Genomic DNA, 25502 nt, shown 5'->3' with positions numbered 1-25502 from the left:
TGCTCTTACTGTATGTGGTAATAAACTCTTAAAATTCACTTTAACTTCTGTAAGTTGTGTATTCACTTCATCACTTCATTCACTTCAGTTTTACCATTTGCATAATTTCCATTTATGAAATTTATATTCACATAATATATCTTAGTGATATTTGTGAAATCATTGTTTTGGTGTACTAGTTATATTTTTCCTAATACTGTTGAAATGGAAAATGTTCATTTGAAAATAATCTGATACCACCTTGCATACTACACTTTGGGAAAAGCTGACTAGCACATTCTATACAGGAAGTAAAAAAAAAAAAAAGAAAAGTCTGTGTTAGCTGTGGTCTACTAGTTATATAGTAAAAAAAATTTTAATTGAAAGAAAAGAATGATTTCACTTAGATTATATTGGTAATATTTTATAATATATTAATATTTATCTTTGTAGTGTGTTTGATAAATTTTGGTAACAGCCTTAAAATGTTTTTTTTTTGGGTACCTTTTTAATTTTTTTTAGAGCGTGGATTTAGATATGAAACAAGATTGTAGTCAACTGGTAGAAAGAATAAATGTTTTCAAAACAGCTTTTAGTGAAAATGAAGATGATGAAAGGTAAATCACTAAATTTCTTTTAATTTAATGTTTACAATGTTTGAAAGTTGGTATACTTCTTTAAAATTGTCTGATACAGTGCTTATACACAAAATAGGAACTTTTAAATTCAGTGATCAAAGTAGCTTTATATTTTAAATGTATAATAGGAAAGGCTTTTTAAAGCATTTTTTTTTTAAGATTTTATTTATTTACTTGAGAGACGAAGAGAGCATGAGCAGGGTGAGGGGCAGAGGGAGAAGCAGACTCCCTGTTGAGCAGGGAGCCTGATGTAGGGTTTGATCCCAGGACTCTGGGATCATGACCCAGCTGAGTCACCCAGGCACCCCTGGAAACATCCTTTTACATAAATTCCTTTAAGTGGTATTACTGAGTTAAAGGTTGTAGGTGATCTTAAAAGTTTCTTGATAAAAATTGTCAAGTTACTTTCTAGAAACATATACCAGCATTACCTTACCAGCAAATAATACGATTTTCAAAACTTTGCTGCTTCATATATTTTTATATGTATCAAATTTTAAGTAATAAAATTATTTAAACTTTTTTAAAAAAGATTTATTTATTTATTTGTCAGAGAGAGAGAGAGAGAGAGAGTGCATGTACACAAGCAGGGGGAGTGGCATGCAGAGGGAGAAGCAGGTTCTGCTCTCAAACTTCCTGCTGAGCAGGGAGCCTGATGTGGGACTTCATCCCAGGAGCTGGGATCAGGACTTAAGCAGACGCTCAACCAACAGAGCTACCCAGGCATCCCATAATTGTTTAAACTTTAAAAAATAAATTTTATGTCTCCTTTGAATGCAGTTGATAAAAGTCTTATAAGTAAAATGAAATACTTTATTCTTGAGTGAAGGAAATTGAGTTATGAGAGTATTTTTGTTTGCACATACAAAATTAAACTTCTCTTTGCACTCATAAAGAAAGTAGGGGTCTTTATGAGGTTGGTTAACACAGTTTCTGTATGAATTTGGTTATAAAATTATATAAATGCTCTTAATTATTTTTTCTTTGTAGTCGGCCAGCAGTTGCATTAATTCGGAAGTTAATAGCTGTACTAGAGTCTATTGAACGTCTACCTCTCCATTTATATGATACACCTGGATCCACATATAACCTGCAGGTAATCATGAAAAATGTAGTCACTATTGCTTAATATGTTTAGGAGTAGTCTTTTACTTTGCTTAAGAAAACAAAAATAAGAACAAACTTTGTTTCGCATTGTCTTAAGTTAACAATTCTGCTTACTCATTAAAGACTGTAATCCTAATGCCATTTGATTATTTTTAAATAACTCTTGAATTATTAATATTTCAACTTACAAAAATCAAATCACTGTGGATTTTTAATAAATATTTATTTTTAAGTAGTAAATCATTTGGTTGAGGGTAAGTGGAAGAAGATGCTTTATCAGTGGAAAAGGCAGGAAAAAAGAAATGGGTCCTTTTGTTCTAGAATTATGAGTTAAGTCCTTTGGTCTCTACGAGTATCAGTAGATGAGAAAGTATGAAAATATTTTAAGGACAATTTGTTTTTCTTGCTTTATGTCATTTGGTAAAGCCAGGTGGACTTCCTTAGCTGTTCCTATTGATTATTTAGGAAATCTGTCATGTGTTTTATAAGAAGCTTGTTTTTTTCTTAAATGTTTGGGTTGGCATTTACATTCATTTATTCATGTATTCTTTTGTTAGCAGCCGGTATCCAAATGTGAATAGACAGAATAAATATTCTTTGTATGACTATCCCAATACAGATCTTTATTATATCTTTTGTAGGTTACCTTAGTTTTCTTTACATGTCATTTTGCCTGAATTTTGCCTTTATCCAGTATTGGACTGCATGGAATTGTTTCTTTTAAATAGAGTCTTTACTAAGTGACTAAGAATTTGTATTTGCCAAAACAATGGTTACTCAAGGCAAAAATCTTGCCGTACCCCCCAAGTATCCAGATGTTACCAAAGCCACTAGATTCCCAGACTTGAGAAGTTGTCCAGGGAGTTAAAGTATTTAGTTTGCCTGACATGGAATTATATATAACATGATGTTGAGATCTACTTTGTGTTTTATTTTGGATTGAATAATGAAGAGGAGCAAGGGCTTTTTGGCTCAGTGGGCAGCCTGCTTCTCTCTCTCCCTGCCACTCCCCTTGCTTATATTCTCCCTCTCTCTCTCTGACAAATAATAAAATCTTCAAGAAAAAAAAAAGAATGATTAAAAAAATAAAGGAATAAATTAGCTAAATAATGAGCTACTCTTCGTAACTTTCCTGGAAATTGAAACTTGTAAGGAATACGGTACTTCTGTTACAGTGTTTTGCTATTTCTTTAAACCATGTGTATTTGAAGTTGTTTAGAAATTTCTCAGTACATTGTTAACTTTCTTTCTTGAAAGCCAGTATCACTTATTCAGTGGTCCTTTTAAATTTTATTTATTTATAAAGATTTTATTTATTTATTTGAGAGAGAAAGAGAGAGAGGAAGAGCTGAGGGAGGAGCAGAGGGAGAGGGACAAGCAGACTCTGTACTGAGCATGGAGCCTGATGTGATGCTTGATCTTATGACACTGAGATCATTCTCTGAGCTGAAATCAAGAGCCAGACAGTTAACTGACTAAGCCACCCAGGTGCCCCCAGTGGTCCTTTGTAAAAAAAAAAAAAAAAAATAGAAAACAGACATTGGTCCTTCTTCTAGGGTTATACTATAACTTACAATTTTCAATTACTGTTGAGAATCTTTCTCATTTTTACAGTTCTAAGAGAAAAACAAGGTACTTTCTGAAGCAGTCTTATCATTTTTTGCACAGATACTTACAAGAAGATTAAGATTTCGGTTGGAACGTGCACCTGGTGAAACTGCATTGATAGACAGGACTGGCAGGATGTTGAAGATGGAACCCCTGGCTACAGTTGAATCTCTGGAACAGTATCTCTTAAAAATGGTGAGTTTCTGGCAAGGCCGTGGTGAAATAGGCATTCTCTGCTATGGGGTTTAACCCTTTAGAAAAGAAGTTGCGGAAGTACGTATGCAGAGTTAGGTAATGCACTTTAACCTTGTAATTCCATTTTTTTGTACTCTATTTTAAGAAAATAATCTTTATGCACTATAATGCTTTCTTCATTAAGAGGTTTATTAGAGACATTTGTGATACTAAAATCATGAACAAAACCTTAATGCCGGTCAATAAGACGTCTATCAAGCTGATAATTATTTCCATTAATTTGAATTATGTAGCTATTAAAATGTATAAAGACCAATATGGAAAAAAAAATTTGGTACAGTATGATCAGGTGTTGTTTTACCTTGTCTGTTGAAATAATGGAGTAAACAGATATTCTATGATACTAATATTGGATACTTTGGTTGTAGAAATTTGAGTTTTTCTGGGTTTTTTTCCCACAAATATTCTTTTTTTAAAAAAAGATTTACTTATTTGTGAGAGAGTGCATGTGCAGTGGGGAGGAGGTAGAGGGAGAAGAAGAGAGAGAATCTCAAGCAGCCACCTTGCTGAGCACGGAGCCCACTGTAGGATTTTCCCCATATGGTCTTTAATGAGTAATTGTTGGGATAAAATAAGTCAAATTGGGGCACCTGGGTGGCTCATTTGGTTAAGAGGCTGCCTTCAGCTCAGGTCATGATCTCAGGGTCCTGGGACTGAGCCCCACATTGGGCTCCCTGCTCAGCGGGGAGTCTGCTTATTCTTCTGCACCTCCCCTCACCACCCACCCCTGCCATGCTCTCTCTCTCATAGATAAATAAACTCAAAAAAATAAGTCACATTAAAGGAGAGGGAAAAGTGGGCAGTGCATTTGAAAATAGCATTATTAAGGTGAGTGTCTTCCATATTCTCTTTGGTATAGGTAGCAAAGCAGTGGTACGATTTTGACCGATCTTCATTTGTCTTTGTTCGGAAATTAAGAGAAGGCCAAAATTTTATATTTCGGCACCAGCATGATTTTGATGAAAATGGAATCATTTACTGGATTGGGACAAATGCGAAGTAAGTCATGCTCTTTAATGTAGAGTGAAAATATTCACCTGGAAAAAGAATTCTAGATGGTAGAATAAAATTATTAACCACTCTGAGTATCTTACACTTTAAGGAATTTTGTCTTATAGCTTAAACATAAGATTATCTCAGTTCCTTTTTATGAGGAAAAAATAAATTGCCGATTTTAGAATTTTAAAAAATAGGATTTTATGTGGAAAACTGGTATGACTATATTGCAGTTATTTTAATAGTGTTAACTACTAATTTTTTTTTATTTTATTTAGAACTGCATATGAATGGGTAAATCCAGCTGCTTATGGACTTGTAGTAGTAACATCATCAGAAGGAAGAAATCTACCATATGGCCGCTTAGAAGACATACTAAGTCGTGATAATTCAGCTTTAAATTGCCATAGCAATGACGACAAGAATGCCTGGTTTGCCATAGATCTGGGTCTCTGGGTGATACCATCAGCATATACACTTCGTCATGCTCGTGGTTATGGAAGGTCTGCCCTGAGAAATTGGGTTTTCCAGGTATCCAAAGATGGACAGAACTGGACTTCTTTGTATACCCATGTTGATGACTGCAGTCTCAATGAACCAGGGTTAGTTGAGGAGTCTTTGCAAATTGAAAAACTGAGTAAAGAGCTTTGTTTATTTTTATGACTGTATGCTCTTAGAGCTCTTTTCTTTGTGAAATATTAAAGCAAGTTTCTCTTTTTAAAAATATCACTGGAGGGATACCTGAGTGGCTCAGTTGGTTAAGTGGCTGCCTTGGGCTTAGGTCATGATCCCAGGCTCCTTGCACTACTTCTTCCTCTCCCTCTGTATGCCACTCCCCTGCTTCTGCACTCTGACAAATAAATAAAATCTTTAAAAAAAATCATTTGATACTATAATTTAGGTATTAAAACTTTGAAATGATAATTTTACCAAAATTTTTTTTAAGATTTTTTTTTTTAAGGTTTTTATTTTTTTGTCAGAAAGAGAGAGCAAGCACAGGCAGGCAGAATGGCAGGCTAGAGGCAGAGGGAGAAGCAGGCTCCCTGCCGAGCAAGGAGCCTGATGTGGAACTCGATCCCAGGATGCTGGGATCATGACCCGAGTCAAAGGCAGATGCTTAACCAATTGAGCCACCTAGGCGTCCCTTTTTTTTTTAAGATTTTATTTATTTATTTGACAGAGAGAGATCACAAGTAGGCAGAGAGGCAGGCAGAGTAGGGGATGGGGAGCAGTCTCCCCACCAAGCAGAGAGCCCGATGTGGGGCTTGATCCCAGGACTCTGAGATCACGACCTGAGCCGAATATAGTATACTAATAAAAACAAAAAATGGAATTAGTTTTTTTACTAAACTTTCTGTATATATACATGACATATGTGTATATTCTACAGATTAACAGTAGTTATTGCTGCTTAAAGAAATATGGCTAACTTTTAAATTTTTCTTATTTTTATATTCTTTCTCTAAATTTTATATATTGGTCATATATATATATATATTCTAAAAACAAAGTATTATATTCCTTTTTAAAAACTTTATTTGAGAGAGAGTGTGCATGTAGAAGGGGCAGAGAGAGCAGGAGAGGACGAGTCCATGCTGAACACGGGGGTCAATGCTGCCGACCCCATTTCCCTGAGATAACAACCTGAACTGAAACCAGGAGTCTGACACTCAACCAACTGAGCCACCCAGGTCCCCCAAAAGTATTGTATTTCTAAAAATTTTAGTCCTGCTAAATTTTAATAGAACAGTGTGGCACATTTTGAGGGGAATATAGGGCATAGAGTTAAATTACTTTCTGCATTTCATGTAGTATGGAGAGAACTCCTTAATATTTGAATTAATAGATAATATTTTCAGGCTTTAAATTTAATATTTTAATATATTATTTTAAACTTTGCAAGAATTTTAAAAAATCTTTTTCATCGTAGGCATATTTGTTGCTCTTAACATTTCTTGTCTTATTTCTTGTCTTCATTTCTTTTTATTGATCATAAATCATCTAAAGTTATGAGACATTAATCATACACATTTAAACATTTCATTTTTAACTTAATTTCTTGATGTCTGATTTTCTCCTTTGATATCTTGATTCTTACGTAACAAACTGTGGAATTCAGTAACAGACTGAATGTGGAAGTTTGTTTATTTTTTCTGTTGGTCTCTATTATATAAAAAAATCTTCTCCACCTTAAACATCCTTTTCATCTGTTTTAAAACATTACACTATTTTTTCCCTAACACATTCACAGGTCAACAGCAACCTGGCCTCTTGATCCACCAAAGGATGAGAAACAAGGTTGGCGACACGTAAGAATTAAACAGATGGGGAAGAATGCTAGTGGACAAACCCACTACCTGTCACTCTCTGGATTTGAACTTTATGGCACTGTAAATGGAGTATGTGAAGACCAGCTAGGTAAAGAGATGAAGCTGGGTTTTAACTTACTGAAACAGTTCTCTTTATAAAATGTGACCTGTTTATATTTCTTGAATTTCTACTTTACAGGGAAAGCAGCTAAGGAAGCAGAAGCTAATCTTAGAAGACAGAGACGTCTAGTTCGCTCCCAGGTTCTGAAATACATGGTTCCAGGGGCTCGTGTGATTAGAGGCCTTGATTGGAAATGGAGAGATCAGGATGGCAGCCCACAAGGGGAAGGTACCGTCACAGGGGAACTGCATAATGGTGAGTAGGTGCTTAGCATTTTAGTGTAGGAATGGAGTACTTAAATAACAAAGTATTTTTCATTATTTTGGGATAGTTTACAAATTGTATAAATGTCCCAGCACTCTATAGAACTGTATTGATTTCATGCTAAAAATGGAAAAATCATTTATTTAGAATTAAGGAAAAATTTTAATTTCTGTTTTGACTTAGAACTTATTGCTAATATTCTAAAGTGATTAATAAGTTAGTATAAGTTGACTACTCAAACATTTTCTGCTGCTTTTTTTGGTCTATTATTCATAAGTTTTCATTGATCTTTAATTTCTTAGGCTTTTCTTGTTAGCGTGATAGGAATGAGGCAGTAATTTTTTATTCTTTTATAAGTCATGTATAAGAAAAAGCATTAACATTTTTAGCAACTGTTTTTTTTAATAAAGCATAGATAAAGAATTGTAGCCTTTTTGTTTATTATTAGGTTATAAAATAACATTCCTAACGTTTCTCAGTCTACTAGCTTTTCTTTGGATTTTAAACTTTGATATTTTATAAGGTAAGGGTTGTTGTTTAAATCAAATTTATACCCACTTAGTAAATTGCTCTTAAATTCCCAGAAGCAACTTAAAATGCCTAGTGTTTTTTCTTATAAATACTCAAAAGGTTGATTTATTCGTAAATGATTTGACTAGCCAATAGTGTGTTCTTAAGAATTTTGCTTGGCATTAAGAACAAAAAGGAGTAAAATGTTCATATTCTTAAACCAGATATCTGAAGAGCTATAATAAAGGTGACAGTGCTTAGGAGAGTGACTAATACTTAGTATCTTGATATATTCATGTTCTACGTGATATAGGCATTTATTTACCTAAATACATTCTTGATTTTATGGTTTTTGAGATTCTTTTCCTTGTATCATCTTACTACTTAGTGCATTTTTTAAAAAAAGATTTTATTTATTTGAGTGAGAGAGAGAGCATGAGCAGGGGGTAGGAGCAGAAAGAAAGGGAGAGGCAGACTTCCCGCTGAGCGGGGATCCCAATGTGGGACTCAGTCCCAGGACCTTGGGATTATGACCTGAGCAGAAGGCAGACGCTTAACCAACTGAGCCACCCAAGGGACCTACTTAATCCATTTCTGTGCAGTTATACTGTAACTGCAAATTGTTGTCATTATAGCAGGTTTACAGTGAATGAGCAAAGATATAACTGCCCACATTCATAAAAACCAGTAATAGTTGAGAGGACAGTAGTACCATTCAACCCAGAAATTTTAAATGTTTTTAGACATCTTAATGATACTTAGTTAATATTCTAAATCATTTGTTTTGGCTTTTAAGTGTGTGGGCTAGTTAGGGGTATATGAATGCAGTTTATTTTTCTCAGGCTAGAGGCAGCTGAAGTGACTGCCTAGGAAAATGGGAATCTTAATTTTAGAATTTAATATATAAAAAAAGCTTTTTTGGCTGACTGGATTAATGTAGAATTTCAGCTGATCAAGTTGGCTGGTAATATTGAGTGTTACATTGAAACCATTATGTTAGCAAAAGTGCTTAGCTTTCAAATAGTAAACCAACCATTTCTTTTTCTTTCTTTTTTAAAATTTTTAAAATTTTACTTTTAAGTATTCTCTGTACCTAATGTAGGGCTTGAACTCACAACCCCAAGATCAAGAATCACACACTCCACTGACTGAACACACTCCACTGACTAAACCAACCATTCCTTTGGTGGGGAGGGGCACAGGGAGAGGGAGAGAATCTTAGGCAGGCTCCACATCCAGTGTGGAGCCTGATGTGGAGCTCGATTTCATAACCCTGAGATCACAACCTGAGCTGAAATTGAGTTGAATGCTTAACTGAGCCACCTGGGTGCCCCAAATATCTTTCCTTTCTAAAGAATCTATGTGTCAGTGGAAATACCCTTTTCCCCCCATCTGTTCCACAAAAATGAGTCCCTACCATGTACTGGTATTTTTGGTAAATTGTTAGATTTCATGTAAACAATGGTCAGCAAAAAAGTATAACTTTCTGCCTTCTGAGTAAGACAGATGAACATACATTTACAGATCTTGATGACTGCTATGAAATAAATTATCAGCATATTTTTGGGCCAATTAATGTACTATAATGCTATTTTTTTTTGGAATTGGTAGATGTTTTTGAGCCTCTCCTTTATTCACACTATTCCATGTTGCAGAAGAGATGGTTAAATGTTGGTTCTTCCGAACTTACTTCAGCATATGGAATAAATGGGAGCAATTGAAATTTCATCAAAACTAGACTATGTAGATTTGGGGCTGTTAGTTTTTCTCTCATAGAACCCCTATGCAGATAATCCCCACAGGTGATTCAGTATTACTTATACCTCTCTGAGCCTCATCATAAACATACATGAATTTGTTACGTGTGTGTGCATGTGTGCGCATGCATGGGAGTACTTGCGTGTATGGGTGAAGTACTTTCAGACTTTAGAAAAACTTAAACGTGTTGTATTTTTAAAAATACATGTATTTTTATGTGTTGTGTTTTCCCTGAAGTAGTTAGCTGATAACACTAAACTAAGATTGTAAAATTTTTATTATTTTCCATTCTGCTAGGCAATTTGTTTTACTGCTTTTGGAATTTAATTACTGTTTCTTAAAAAGAACAAGTATTGTTTTACAAGTAGAAGTCAATATACATTGAATATCTTGTTCATTAGTTCTTTGCACATTATTAGCTTTAGCTTATAGGTTCTAATAAAGAGCCTAGCTATACTTTAAAAATTTTGTTATTAGAATTTTCTGTGCTTATTCAAATATATTAAATTTAATCATAAGAAAACCAAGTAACCACTGAACTTTGAGAACACAACCGAAATGCTAACTTAGTGTTATTTGAGCTGGTGACCTAAAATTTGTACAGTAATACATGAATATTTTGTTTGTCAATTATTAGAATTTAGCCCAAACATAAAAATTAATGACAAGTCAGAACTTTTCTAAAAAGAACATTCGACCACATAATCACATTTAGCAATTAAAAAACCTTTTATTTAGATATCATCTGTACTTACCTGAAGGTGTAGTATATCACCATTTGTATCAGTCTTTTTACAGTTTTTAATAGTTCTTCCCCTTAAAAGACACCCCAGTAGATGTAAACATGACCCTTACATTGTTTTCAGATATCAGCAGAGCATGCAGTTCAGAAATAAGAGAAATAAAAGGAAGAATTTAATTTTAGTTGGCAGACCTTAAATGGCTATAGAAATTCAGAGAAGTACAGCAGTGATGAAAAGCTGATCCCATATTGTGGAGCTACTGTCTGACACGCTCCTCTCTGCTTTCTGCTGGGTCTCACAAACTCCTGTCCCTTTCCAGGCTGGATTGATGTCACCTGGGATGCTGGTGGCTCAAACTCTTACCGTATGGGCGCAGAAGGAAAATTTGACCTCAAGCTTGCACCAGGGTACGACCCTGATACAGTGGCATCACCCAAACCTGTTTCATCCACTGTTTCAGGCACAACGCAATCATGGAGCAGCTTGGTGAAAAACAACTGTCCAGACAAGACCTCTGCTGCTGCAGGCTCCTCAAGTAGAAAAGGAAGCAGCAGTTCTGTGTGTAGCGTGGCCAGTAGCAGCGACATCAGCTTGGGTTCGACCAAAACGGAACGGAGATCAGAAATTGTAATGGAACACAGTATAGTTTCAGGAGCTGATGTCCATGAACCAATTGTTGTTCTTTCATCTGCTGAAAACGTCCCTCAAACAGAAGTAGGGTCATCTTCCAGTGCAAGCACCAGCACCTTAACAGCGGAAACGGGAAGTGAAAATGCTGAAAGAAAGTTAGGCCCTGATAGTTCTGTTCGCACTCCTGGGGAGTCTAGTGCAATATCCATGGGAATTGTTAGTGTTAGTTCTCCTGATGTTAGTTCAGTGTCTGAGTTAACTAATAAAGAAGCAGCTTCACAACGGCCCCTTAGCTCTTCAGCAAGTAACAGACTGTCAGTGAGTTCTTTGTTGGCTGCTGGGGCCCCTATGAGTTCTAGTGCAAGTGTACCTAATCTGTCCTCAAGAGAAACATCTAGCTTGGAGAGTTTTGTAAGGAGAGTGGCAAACATAGCACGGACTAATGCCACGAACAACATGAATCTAAGCCGAAGCAGCAGTGATAACAACACTAATACTTTGGGGAGGAATGTGATGAGCACAGCAAGTAAGTGAGCTTTTCCTTATGGAACCCAATGGTTTTTCCACTCGGAGGGATGCACAGTAGGGTTTCTTGTTCAGTGGGTTCTGGCTGCAGTCTTTAACTAGATTGTTAACCGTGTTACATACAACTACGTCAGATTTAGCACTTCAGGAATCTGCAGTTCTGTAGAATCATGATCTCTTAAGAATTCAGATCAGGTGTGATAAAGAACCACTTAATCCGGAAGGATAAAACAGTAACACACTTCTGTTTTTCACTCTTCTAAAATAATTGTTAAGTTCAGCTGCATGAGGATAATAGATGACTATTAAATATTGTTATCGTCAACTGAAATCGGAGCATCACACTCGTTTAACTTTTTCTTAGGTCCTAAATTGATACTAGCTTCTGGAAGGTGTTTAATTCTAACGTAAGCTAATGGGTTAAAGTAATTCCTTTGGAAAATGTCATTGGGAATTAGTTCATTGCCTGTTACGGTTTTTAAAAAAGCGAGGCTTAATTTTTTTGAAAAATAACAGTGCTATATAAACAAGGATTCCTAGTTGGATTTCAGTTGGGTTCCCAAAGTTGTTGCTTTTCAGCCTTTTAATAATTAGTGTTTCATGATCTCATTCTAAATATATAACCTAGTTTTTCTTAGGTTTATACAATCCCACCAGTTGTACTGATTTGCTTCATTTTTATCTTTAGCTTCTCCTCTTATGGGTGCTCAGAGTTTTCCCAATTTGACCACACCTGGTACCACATCAACAGTGACAATGTCAACATCCAGTGTGACTAGCAGCAGCAATGTAGCCACAGCAACAACAGTTTTATCAGTTGGTCAGTCCTTAAGTAATACTTTAACTACCAGCCTCACATCAACCTCCAGTGAGAGTGACACAGGTCAGGAAGCAGAATATTCCTTATATGGTAAGTGATAGTTTAAAATACTTAGGTATTTGTGTAGTGATGCTTTTAGTATGTTTTCCTGCTATGTTGTTTTTAACTGTCAATTAGAAAATAATTATCCACTCTTATTAAAGATATGGCATCTTCATATAAGATGAACTCCGTGCTATGGGGGACATTAAATTATCTGATCATAAGTGGACATCTAGGAACTTTTGTGTCCTCCTTTTTTACCTTTTGTGCACTAATGAAGTTTTATTAGAATATATTTGACATCTTTATCAGAAAAGAAGTGTAAGAGATTAATAAGCTTTGTGAAGTTATATTGTATACTATAATGTAAGAGGAAAAACATTCCCCCTGTGTATCTCCTCTATTCTGTACACTCTGTTCACAGAATACTTCACTGCTGACACCGCTGACTACCAGATGTTTGTGAAGTTTTCCTATACCAAGCAGTTTTCAGACTATCACCTGGGTGTCATACAGTTTAACTCAGTCACTCAGTTCTAGCACCGTTAACTACTTGGAGATAGTGTCACGTCCCATAGGTAAAGGACTTGGTTCCATACCACCACCTCCCCACCCCTTCAGACATTGAATTGAAAGTCCAGGTTGTCATCCGTGCTACATACTGGTTATAAATTGGAGGTTTCCATGACCCTCTGCTCTGGCTTGATTAATTTGCTGAAATGGCTCACAGGATTCAGGAAGACATTTTATTTACTAGAGTAACTGTTTCTAACAAGAAGTGTATAATTCAGGAACAGCCAGATGGAAGAGTTGCATAGGGTGAGGTCTGGAAGGTCCCAAGCACAAGAGTATTTGTGCCTTTGGAGTCTCGGGACTCTGCCATTCCATGGATGTATCCTTGTCTGTCAGTTTGGAAGCTCTTTGAATCCTCTATTTGTCAGGGTGGAGGGAGGAGGTGTTTAGAGGCTTCATGACTTAAGCATGAATGATTAAATTATTAGCCATTGGTGATTGGACTCTGTATCTGGCCCCTCTTCTTTCCCCAGAAAGGGATTATCTTTCCAGGTATCTCTTTTTATTCAGTACATTGTGAAATTATTTTCACATTGTTCAGTGTGTTTCTACAGTGTTTGACTATATGACCATTATTTAATAAATTCTCCATTTTGGACATTTAACTTACACCTTTTCATTACTATAAACATTGTTATAAATCAGCATCTTTGAATTGTACTATTGTGTATTTCCTTAAGGGTACTTTTTTAGAAGAAGTAGTGGCTGAATTGCCTTTCAGAAAGGTTGCACTTCCATTATTATTGTTGTTGAATATCCTTTACCATGTATACATACATACATTTACATCCTTGATGCCATTGCTTGTTCTTTTTTTTTTTCTCTTTTAAAGATTATTTATTTATTTATTTATTTAAGGAGAGAGAGAGAGAGAGAGAGAGATTGAGAGATTGAGAGAACAAGTCAGGGGAGGGGCAGAGGGAGAAGCAAACTCCCTGTGGAGTAGGGAGCCTGTTGTGGAACTTGATCCCAGTATGATGGGATCATGACCTGAGCTAAAGGCAGACGCTTAACTGACTGAGCCACCCAGGCACCTGCCTGTTCTTTTTAAAAATTAAATTATTGGGGTGCCTGCGTGGCTCAGTGGGTTAAAGCCGCTGCCTTCGGCTCAGGTCATGATCCCAGGGTCCTAGGGTCGAGCCCCGCATCCCCCGCATTAGGGCTGTCTGCTCAGCGGGGAACCTGCTTCCCTTCCTCTCCCTCTGCCTGCCTCTCTGCCTACTTGTGGTCTCTGTCTGTCAAATAAATAAATAAAATCTTTTTAAAAAATTGAATTTGTTAATTTTAAATATTTCAAGTACTATTTTATGTAAATCTTACTTTAATGTTTTTTTTTCTCTGAATGTGTCCTCTCCTATTCCAAGCCAAAAATTGGATCTGATGTTCTATGGTTTTAAGAGAATCATCATATTTCTCTGCGTCTGCCTTATCTATTAAATGTGTATGTAGCAAAATGGTGATGGTGATTATACCAGAGTATGTAAATTCATTGAATAAACTATATTCCACTCTGGTTTTTCTCATGGAGCCCCTCTGCCCCTCTCTACTCATTGGTTACATGTTAACATTAAGCTTTATTGATCATGTGAAAGTTAAGTAGGTTATGGGTATGTTAGTGGGAAGGAATATTAAATAGTTAGGGCTACTGGTTGCCTTCTGAAAATTATTGTTAAAAATTATTAGAAAATTATTGTTAGAAAATTGTTTCTATTGTTAGAAATTATTGTTAGAAAATTATTGTTACAATTTCCTTTTTCACATTTCTAAAACTGGAGGACTCTTTAAGGGTGCTGCTGTGAAGGATCAGAGGAACATCTGCATTATAAAATAATTTCTGTATGCAGACTTTTACTGTGTCAGGTTTTAAGGGGCGTGATTCTGTGATATGGTCAAATCTATGAAATAAGGAGCTATTTAAATGTTCTAATACTCTGCTAAAGAGAAGATCATGATTTAAAAAAATCCTTGATTTCAGTGAATTATAACATGTAAAAGATGGGATTTCAGTATCTAAAGTCAGATTGTTTTCCTTTGATAGTTAGCCAAAAGTGGAATTGATTATATGTGTGCGCGCGCGTGTGTGTGTGTGTGTGTGTGTGACTACCACATTATGTTCATGAGAACTGGTCCTAAATTACAGGATGGCACCTTAACATGTTTTAGGGATAATATATTTCATCAAATTTAAGATTCCATTAATTATAATTATTTTATGTCACTAAGGAAAAAATACTGCCAATTTAGCTGTGACTTGCCATTGCTTGTAAGACACATTCTGATTCCAGAATATTAAAGTGTTTAAAAAAATGTGTGCCTTAGAAACTCATTGAATATCGTATCAGGCCTCTTTCTTCTACTAACCGTCTAGTAAAAGGTATTGAATTTTAATCTTGTGTAATTATTAGATTTAAAATATATATATTTTGTTCATAGGTTTGCAGATAAAAGATTCTTCCAAGTAATTATAAATTGTCTTCTCAATGTTCTTTTGGAATATAGAGTGTGTATTATCTTTTTATTCACAGAAATGTTTTTTTTCATATCCGGTAAAACTCCTGTTTTAGTCCCATTATTACTTTCTATTTTCAGTTCTCGTGCAGAACAGCTTGTCAGCATCTTCATTGTGTGGGACTGTTTATCTGACACAGACTTCATGGGGTGGGGGAATATGGATAATATGAAAGATGGTACATATATTAGTCCATAGTACATAGGCAGTGTCATTAAGTAGTTGTTATCTTTAACTTGACCAGGTCACGTAGCTAAACCCAGCCTCTCTGATTGACTTTATTCTGCCTTTTCCCTTATATGATAGTTTACAGTTTCTATTTATATATTTTCCTTTTTTTTTTTTTTTTTTTCTCTTAAAAAGTTGTTTTTTGATAGCATGACCGGTTGGGAGCAACAGAGGGAGAAAGAGAATCTTAATCAGGTTCCATGCCCCATGTGGAGCCCAGTGTAGGACACAGCCTCGTGACCCTGAGATCATGACCTGAGCTGAAATCAAGAGTCAGATGCTTGGGGCACCTGGGTGGCTCAGTGGGTTAAACCTCTGCCTTCGGCTTGGGTCATGATCTCGGGGTCCTGGGATCGAGCCCCGAGTTGGGCTCTCTGCTCAGCAGGGAGCCTGCTCCCCCCCCCCACTCTCTCTCTGCCTGCCTCCTCTCTGCTTGCTTGTGATTTCTCTGTCAAATAAATAAATAAATAAAATCTTTAAAAAAAAAAAAAGATGCTTAACCGATTGAACATGCTTGCTTGTGATTTCTCTGTCGAATAAATAAATAAATAAAATCTTTAAAAAAAAAAAGATTCTTAACCGATTGAACCATCCAGCCACCCCTCATTTGTTTACTTTTTAAATGTATCTCTCCCTCCATCTCCACTGATCCCATGGGAGATCCTACCATGTCTGTTTACAGGTATATATATCTGGTGCCTAACACAGTTTTTGGCACAAGTCATGTTATGCTTCCTGTGGCTGATACAGACATTGGTGATAGGATTGTTATTTTTTTTTTTTTTAAGATTTTATTTATTCATTTGACAGAGATACAAGTAGGCAGAGAGGCAGGCAGGGAGAGAGAGGGAAGCAGACTCCCCGCTGAGCAGAGAGCCCGATGGAGGGCTCAATCCCAGGACCCTGGGACCATGACCTGAGCCAAAGGCAGAGGCTTTAACCCACTGAGCCACCCAGGCTCCCCAGGATTGTTATTTTTAAACCCAGTCCATATTGTTGATCTTTTTCATTACAAGTTTGTAGACTTGGATTTAGTTTGTGGTTATCCTTTATCTTGTGTTGTTTTCTACCATTCTTGTGACCAGCATTCATTTTATATATTTATGGTGGTGGAAGAAGGGTGGCATCAGTCAGTGTGGTTTTTATACTTGTCTCTTGAATTTTTCCTTTGTTTTGTAAGACCAGTACACAGTTAACTTATAATGCTTTGTTAATTATGTTGAGAATAAGGTTGTTGGTTTTCTTTTCTAGATTTCCTGGATAGCTGTCGTGCCAGTACTCTGTTAGCTGAGCTAGATGATGATGAAGACTTGCCTGAGCCAGATGAGGAAGATGATGAGAATGAAGATGACAATCAGGAGGACCAAGAATACGAGGAGGTTATGGTAGAGAGAGTGTCTCCCATTCTCTTAACTAACATAAGATGTTTATAATTGAAATGAAAAGAGGAAAAGCAAAGTCCTGGTTAAACTTTGAAGTAGGGAAATATGGGATGAGTATGAAAAATGTGGTTAATTAAGAAAAGCACCTTTAATCTGAACATTTATGATTCTCTTTTAAGAGAAAATAAATTGGTTTTATTTGGAGAATACTAAAATGTCACATGCTGATGTTTTAACAGGTTTAAAAGTGTAAAGAACTGCACTGATCCTGAAGAATATAATTTTTATGTTCCTGTCACAATAATTAGACTATTTTATTTTTTTTAAAGATTTTATTTATTTATTTGAAAAGAGAGATCATGCACAAGCAGGAGGAGTGGCAGGGAGAGGGGGTAGCAGGCTCCTTGATGATGCAGTACTCGATCCCATGACCCTGGGACCGGGACCCGAGCTGAAGGCAGACACTCAACCAACTGGGCCACCCAGGCAATCTAATTAAACTATTTTAGTATGTACTGTTTTGTGGGCAGTATCTCCGTATTATTTCATCATTCTTTATAGCTGTGATGTAGAGACATAGAAGAAATAATATGTCCTAGTTAATCTATCAGTTAAATACAAAAGTAGGGACCTAAGCTTAGGAAGTGTGATACAGAACTCTTAATGTTTAACCACTGCGATTATCTTCAAACTGAACTTATACCTGGAAATACCCTTTATTGTAACTTGTATATTTTTTATTTTTCTTTATAAAATGTTATTAGATTTTAAAAAATTTCACAGGTTGCTTTTTAACGGTGTAAAGGACTCCCAAGAAATTCTTTTAGTATGTCTTACATAAAAACAGATATTACTGTAACATATTTCTTGTGAAGGTTGTGTATGAGGCATGGTGACTATAAAGCATCCAATCTATAAGTCTTGTGAAGATGGCTAATGAATATCAAGTTTTTTTTTAATGATAGTTGATGATAGGGTGGATAGTTTTAGGTTAAGGCTGAATGGGGATATATATATGAGTCAAATAATTAAACATGTCTCTTCACATTTTCTTATTCCAGATTCTGAGACGTCCATCCCTGCAGCGTCGAGCTGGCTCTCGCTCTGATGTAACACACCACGCTGTCACCTCGCAGCTACCACAAGTCCCTGCTGGAGCAGGGAGCCGACCTATTGGGGAGCAGGTAATATCTTAATGTTTATCTTCCCTACTGTGTATTTTCCTCCCTTTTTACAGTAAAGCATCAACCAAAATGCCTAGAAGAATATATGGGGATTGAAGTGGGGGTGAGAAGTTACCAGAAAAACAAAAAGAAATTTCCCTTACTGCTTGGGTTTTATATTCTAGAAAGAGTCCATGATTGCTCTGGCATAATGCATAAAGGAGTTTCTTACTTTTGAAAGCACTTCATCTTGGCCCTTGGGTAACAGTTAATGTTTATTAAAATGATTAATTTTCTTATCTAAGATTCACAGGTTTGGTAATAGTAGTAGGGTTAATAATATTAGTCTGTTAGCTGAACATTTATTATTCATGAATAAATAAATTGTTATTTTATTATTTTATTTTAAAATTTATTTTATATTTATATAAATATTTCATATTATATATTATATTTGTATATGAATTTTTAATATTTTATATTTATTTATATTATTTATATAAAGTTGAATTGATAAATAATTCATTTATTAATCAACAATATCAATAATTAAGTCCTAGCCTTGGTTTTAATACTTTCCATGTATTAACTAATTCAATCCTTTCAACAACCTTTTGAGGGTTATTATCATCTAATTTTTAGATGAAGTGGTTGGTAAAGGTCACATGTAGACATTTTGGATCTAGGACTAAAACACACACATTCTCATTACAGAGATACCATGTGTCCATTTCATTTGTTATAAAAGTTAATTTAAGTGTTCAGAATATGAGAGGCTATGTGTACATGCATAATTGTTATTTATGACATCAGATATTTACAACATTTACCATTCATTGATCTTTTTTGTTGATAGTAAAAGTGAAGAGAAGAAAATGTTCCTTTAAAAAACTTTCATTTTTGCAAATTTTCAAACATGCTTGAAGTAGAAAGAGTAACGCAGTGAATCCCCAAGAACCCATCATCTGTAATGATTACCAATGCTTTGTCAAACGTGTTTGATTTATTTGCCCATAGTTATTTAAAGCATCTTCCAAGCATTGTATTTCGTATATAATTCAGTATATAATAAAATTTACTTCCATTTTTTAAAAGCAACTTATTTAAAAATAATTTTAAGTTCACAGATTCACAGGAAGTTCCAAAGATAGGTTTTGTGCCCTTTGCCCAATTTCTTCCAATGGTTACCCCTTACCTAATTAGAGTCTAACATCAAAATCAGGAAATTGACACTGATACAGTGTATGTATATGGTTCTTTCTCATTTTATTGTTTGTGGATTAGTGTAAGCACCATTAAGGCAATTTACTTTTGGTAAGCTTAAATCATTAAGAAATGTATGTGCCTATTTACACTTATGTCATCTTATGCTTAAAAACAATGGCTAAAGGGGCACCTGGGTGGCTCAGTGGGTTAAGCCGCTGCCTTCGGCTCGGGTCATGATCTCAGGGTCCTGGGATCGAGTCCCACATCGGGCTCTCTGCTCAGCCGGGAGCCAGCTTCCCTCTCTCTCTCTCTCTCTCTCTCTCTCTCTCTCTCTGTCTGCCTCTATGTCTACTTGTGATTTCTCTCTGTCAAATAAATAAATAAAATCTTAAAAAAAAAAATGGCTAAAAAAGGAAGTGTAATAGCTATATAGAGAAGTATTTAACATCCACCTCATTTTAAAGATAGCATGTCACTTTTGCAGTAAAGAAATTTATCTTGTTTATCTGTATGTGGAATTTTAACAGGAAGAAGAGGAGTATGAAACTAAAGGAGGACGTCGGAGAACATGGGATGATGATTATGTACTCAAGAGGCAGTTTTCTGCTTTGGTTCCTGCTTTTGATCCTAGACCTGGTCGTACTAATGTCCAGCAGACGACTGATCTAGAGATTCCACCCCCAGGTACTGTGTATTTTAGTTTTGTGATTTATTTTGAACATATACCAAATAAGATAGTTATATGTAATTAGTAAAGTAGGTGGCTACTTACATATTCAGGTTATAAAGAAAAGTTTTCAGAAAAAAGAAACAACTATGTATCAGCCAAAAATCCTTAAAAGATAGATTGGTTTTTTTTGTTTTTTGTTTTTTTTTGAAAGATTTTATTTATTTGAGAGAGAGGGAGAGAACACAAGCAGGGGAGAAGAGCAGAGAGAGAGGGAGAAGCAGACTAACCCCCTGAGCAGGGAGCCCTATTCAGGGCTGGGATCATGACCTGAGTCAAAGGCAGATGCTTAACTGACTGCTACCCAGGTGCCCCAATACAGATTTTTTAAAGGAGTATATTACAGTACTTTAAAAAACAGTGTGTTCTATATTTGTGTAATTTCTAAAGGAAGGCTCACTTAGGGGCACCTGGGTGGCTCAGTGGGTTGAACCTCTGCCTTTGGCTCAGGTCATGATCTCGGCATCCTGGGATCGAGCCCTGCATCGGGTTCTCTGCTCAGCGGTGAGCCTGCTTCCCCCTTCTCTCTGCCTACCTCTCTGCTTACTTGTGATCTCTCTCTGTCAAATAAATCAATAAAATCTTAAAAAAAAAAAAAAAGGAAGGCTCACTTAAAGGTAGATAATTTGTATTCTATATTCTGCTGGATCAGAATTGCTGTGGATATTCCTACTCTACTTTGACTTTGGAAAATTGTGTAGTAGTTTCATTTATGGTCTTGAGTTAGCTGGTACCTTTCTCTCTTACAACTCTGTTTTGGCTGTAGTAGGCACACTAATGATCCCCAAAGGTATGTGAGTCCTGACCTCTGGAATCTGTGAATAGGTTACCTTAATAAACAAAAAAGACTTTGTAGACGAGATTTAATTCAGGATTTTGAGAAGGGGGAATTAATCCTGGATTATCCAGGTAGGCCCAATGTAATCACGAGTGTCCACATAAAAGGAATATAGGAGGGGGATGCCTGAGTGGTGCAGTTGGTTGGGTGTCAGACTCTTGGTTTCGATTCAGGTCGAGATCTCGGAGTCATGAGAATGAGTCCTGTATTGGACTGTCTATTCAGTGTAGAATCTGCTTGAGACTGTCTCCTTCTCCCTTAGCCCCTCCCCCTCTGCACTCTTATTCTCTTTCTCTCTAAAGTAAGTAAATAAATCCTTAAAAAAAATGTTTAAGAGAAATTCAGGAAGGTCTGAGAGAAGATTTGACAATAGGAAGCAGAGATCAGAGTGATGAGGGGTCATGAACTGTGAAATATGGGCAGCCTCTAGATGCTTGAAAAGGCAAGCAAACAGATTCTTTCTTGGAGCTTCTAAAAGGAACAAAGCCTTGGGGCACCTGGGTGGCTCAGTGGGTTAAAGCCTCTGCCTTCGGCTCAGGTCATGATCCCAGGGTTCTGGGATCGAGCCCCACATCGGGCTCTCTGCTCAGCAGGGAGCCTGCTTCCCTCTCTCTCCCTCTCTGCCTGCCTCTCTGCCTGCTTGTGGTCTCTGTCTGTCAAATAAATAAATAAAATCTTAAAAAAAAAATAAAATAAAAGGAACAAAGCCTTGCCAATCCATTTAAGGTTTCTCAGTTCTAGAACTGGTTGTTTTAAACCACCCAGTTTATGGTGATTTGTTAAAGCATCAATAAGATGCTAATATACTGAACAAACCACCTAATTTGTGTAAGTCTGAATTTTCTTATCTCTTACCTAAAAAAAGTAATAATTTCTGTTTGACAAGGTAATTAAAAAAAATTTTTAAGGTAATTAAAAGTTTCAAATGAGGGGTGCCTGGGTGGCTCAGTGGGTTAAGCCGCTGCCTTGGGCTCAGGTCATGATCTCAGGGTCCTGGGATCGAGTCCCGCATCGGGCTCTCTGCTCAGCAGGGAGCCTGCTTCCCTCTCTCTCTCTCTGCCTGCCTCTCTGTCTACTTGTGATCTCTCTCTGTCAAATAAGTAAATAAAAATATTAAAAAAAAAAAGTTTCAAATGAGGTAAAATATATAAAGCGCTTGCCATGGTACATGGTCCATGCCTCAGTAAACCTCAGCTGTAGTAATCAGTATATTATCCTTAAGGAAGGCTTAAATGTTGATTAGGTGTGGAATGTATTTTTTACTTGATAGAATGATATTTGTGTTAAATAGGGAAGTAAGTGTGCTTTGTAGTATGATGTTCTATGGTGAGGTTGCATATAGGCCAAATCAAGATGTTTCAAGATCCTTTCAAAAAGAAAAACCTATGCTAGGGAATATAAATAGGTACAGATTTTTTGTAGAGCTCTTTGGCAATACATTTCCTATTGTTACTACTAGAAACCTATAGCAAAGAAATACTGGCTCTGGGTGCCAGTGATGACTACTTGCGTAGAAAGTAGAAAATTGGAAATGACCTTCCATTATTTCCAGTAACAAGGACTTGGTTTGGTTAAGGTTTAATGGAATGTCATGCAGTGAATAAAGTTAATACTTTAGAAGATTATATTATGATATGAGGAGAAAATTACTGAGCTAAGGAAAAAGAAGAGTACACCACCAAATACTATGTACCTCTGGTGGGGGGCGGTTACCTCACAATCTGCTCATTCATTGTGAGCAGAAGGTTGACAGTTCAGTGACTAGAGTCTGTGCTTTCTCAGTGTGTGGTTTTTTTTTCTGGATGTAGAATTATGAATAATTTTAGTGTTCTCATAAGAATAAAATGTTTCTGAAATATTTGTACAATTAGCATGTGTTTTCTTAAAACAGATTCCTATCATATGCATAAATTCAGCTTTAGTGCTCTGTCTTTAAGTAACCTGGATATATTGTTCCCATTAAAAAAAAAAAAAATTGTTGGGATGCCTGCGTGACTCAGCTGGTTGAGCGTCTGCCTTTGGCTTGGGTCATGATCATAATAGGGTCCTGGGATCGAGCCCTCCATCGGGCTCTCTGCTCAGCGGGGAGCCTGCTTCTCCCTCCTCTTCTCCTTGTGCCCTCTCTGTGTCAAATAAATGAATAAAATCTTATAATTTAAAAAAAAAATTTGTTGAGGCCAGAATAGTCTTTAAGTAGCTGAAGTCTTTAGCTAATATCTGACAGAAGAATTTAGATTTCATGTAGCTATGTTTCCCAGTGCATTATTTTTTATGCACTGCTTGTTATAGTGTAATTGTTTTTGATGTCTTCCATATTTTTAGGAACGCCTCATTCAGAGCTCTTGGAAGAAGTTGAATGTACTCCGTCACCTCGATTAGCCCTCACTTTGAAAGTAACAGGTCTTGGAACAACTCGTGAAGTTGAATTACCACTCACTAATTTCAGATCAACCATTTTTTACTATGTACAAAAATTGCTTCAATTGTCCTGTAATGGCAATGTGAAATCAGATAAACTTAGGCGTATTTGGGAGCCAACATACACGTAAGAGATTTTAACTTAATGTTTTAAGTAGATAATTCCATGATACATGAGCCTAGAACCATTGTATTTCTATATTTTTTACTATAGAAACAGAAATATTTGGTTCTTGTTCTCCTGGTTTACAACAACAGATAATAGCATTTGTGACTCCTGAGATAGAATAGTTTAAGGTTTCAACTGAAGGTAACTTTAGAAATAAACTTCAGAAATAACTTTAGACATATTATGTCTTAATTGTTGAACTCTTTGCAATTGTGTATGAAGTACTAAATATTTTTTATTTATTTGTTTTGGAGTTTGCAAGTTAAGCCTGCCTCTCTTTGTTCATTCATTCATTGAGGAATTAATTAATGATGATATTGCGCACATTTAACATTTTGGTGCCTCTTTCTGTTAATCTGTAAAGTGAGCATGGTTGTGAGGAATCAACGAATGAATACATGTAAAGTGTTTTCAGTATTGTCTGAGTGCTCAGTATTACCTATAATTATAATTATTATTATTTAATAGTTTAATATAATTTAATATAAATAAAATTTTAGTCATCCTTATGTAAATTTTACTTTAATTTTTCTGAATTCTTTTGACATCATTGATAATTTTATATAATGTCTAATAAAGTAATCTAGATCCTTTAGAGATAGAACAGAAGGCTATCATAGTTATTTTTTCCCACCCTGTTCAGTTTTTATTGGAGTTTCAAATTTTATCTCCACTGCCTTATGTGAACATAAAGCCTCCTGGTCCTTGTTGTTCGTATCTCTTTTATTTTTACAATAAATGAAAGTTATAACACATGATATAGTGTATTACTTCATATCTTTAAAGGTCCTAGGTTTGATGTATGCATTCTTTGCAATTATACTAGATTTATAAATAATAACTCTTTTTCAGGAATATGATTTCTCCTACTTTCCCCCATGTTTAACAAATTGATTTTTTTTAAAATAAATTGTCCCTGAGTTTAATGTTTAAGCATATGGCTAATGAATGACATCATTCATAATGTTTTAAAGAATTGAAGCCTTACTGGAAATAACCACAAATTATTTGATTTATGAATTAATGTGAATAATATCTTCATGTTTAGAATCATGTACAGAGAAATGAAGGATTCTGACAAAGAGAAGGAAAATGGAAAAATGGTAAGTGATACTTAAATAGATCTTCTTGGCCACTTAGTGGAAAAAAAAGGAAAATAAAAACTAATATTGTTTTAATTGAACATTTGAGGAAAAAAAATCACTAACATGGAATTCTTTAGATGAGGTTAAATGCATGATTTTAAAGCTGCCTTATATAATGCATGTGAAATAAAATAGACTTTTAATCAGGAAAGGCCAACATTTGGTTTTTCCTATTGTAGGGTTGTTGGTCTATAGAGCATGTGGAACAGTACCTTGGCACTGATGATTTACCAAAGAATGACTTGATAACCTACCTGCAGAAGAATGCAGACGCCGCTTTCCTGCGCCACTGGAAATTAACTGGCACTAATAAAAGTATTAGGAAAAACAGAAATTGTTCTCAGCTCATAGCTGCATATAAGGTATATATTGGCATCAAAACACAACTGGGACTGGCTTTGTGCTTTGTTTGCAGCTTTTAAAGATTCTTAAGAAAAAGAGGTTCATTGGGACAAGCTTAAAAAATGAGGTTGAATTAACATTGTTAATATGCCAAATATTAAAATTTCAAATATGTTTTGTGATATTGGTCTAAGTAAATTTTTTTTTTTTTTTTTTTTTTAGAGATTTTATTTATTTGACAGAGATCACAAGTAGGCAGAGAGGCAAGCAAGAGAGGGGGGAAGCAGGCTCCCCGCTGTGCAGAGAACCCGATGCGGGGCTCAATCCCAAGACCCTGATGAGATCATGACCTGAGCTGAAGGCAGAGGCTTTAACCCACTGAGCCACCCAGGCGCCCCTAAGTACATGGTTTTAACTGTGGCTTACTGTGGTTATAGTTTATTTGGGAATGGTTTAGAACACATTGATTTTCAACTTGGGTTATAGTGTTTTCATTT

At 35.8% G+C, this 25502-nt stretch overlaps 1 protein-coding gene across 4 annotated transcripts in view; it reads left to right on the top strand.

Moving 5' to 3' along the window:
• The window catches only part of LOC111158184 (HECT domain E3 ubiquitin protein ligase 1), a 93511-nt gene that overhangs the window by 55406 nt on the left and 12603 nt on the right, over window positions 1–25502 (top strand). For 2 of the 4 annotated variants that reach the window (XM_022520098.1, XM_022520106.1), the window contains exons 18-32: window positions 502–596; window positions 1608–1713; window positions 3393–3527; window positions 4447–4586; window positions 4862–5185; window positions 6835–7001; window positions 7092–7268; window positions 10608–11444; window positions 12132–12353; window positions 16867–17000; window positions 18059–18181; window positions 19894–20050; window positions 23254–23476; window positions 24567–24621; window positions 24843–25025. In XM_022520098.1, the coding sequence (XP_022375806.1) occupies window positions 502–596; window positions 1608–1713; window positions 3393–3527; window positions 4447–4586; window positions 4862–5185; window positions 6835–7001; window positions 7092–7268; window positions 10608–11444; window positions 12132–12353; window positions 16867–17000; window positions 18059–18181; window positions 19894–20050; window positions 23254–23476; window positions 24567–24621; window positions 24843–25025 (3078 nt within the window). The remainder of the gene's footprint in view (window positions 1–501; window positions 597–1607; window positions 1714–3392; window positions 3528–4446; window positions 4587–4861; window positions 5186–6834; window positions 7002–7091; window positions 7269–10607; window positions 11445–12131; window positions 12354–16866; window positions 17001–18058; window positions 18182–19893; window positions 20051–23253; window positions 23477–24566; window positions 24622–24842; window positions 25026–25502) is intronic. The other 2 variants (XM_022520122.1, XM_022520113.1) reach the window with 2 other exon arrangements.

The sequence above is a fragment of the Enhydra lutris genome, unplaced genomic scaffold (assembly GCF_002288905.1).
Source record: "Enhydra lutris kenyoni isolate GAN:26980312 unplaced genomic scaffold, ASM228890v2 scaffoldscaffold4, whole genome shotgun sequence".
Classification (NCBI taxonomy): domain Eukaryota; kingdom Metazoa; phylum Chordata; class Mammalia; order Carnivora; family Mustelidae; genus Enhydra; species Enhydra lutris.
This window is presented reverse-complemented; position numbering and strand designations above follow the sequence as displayed.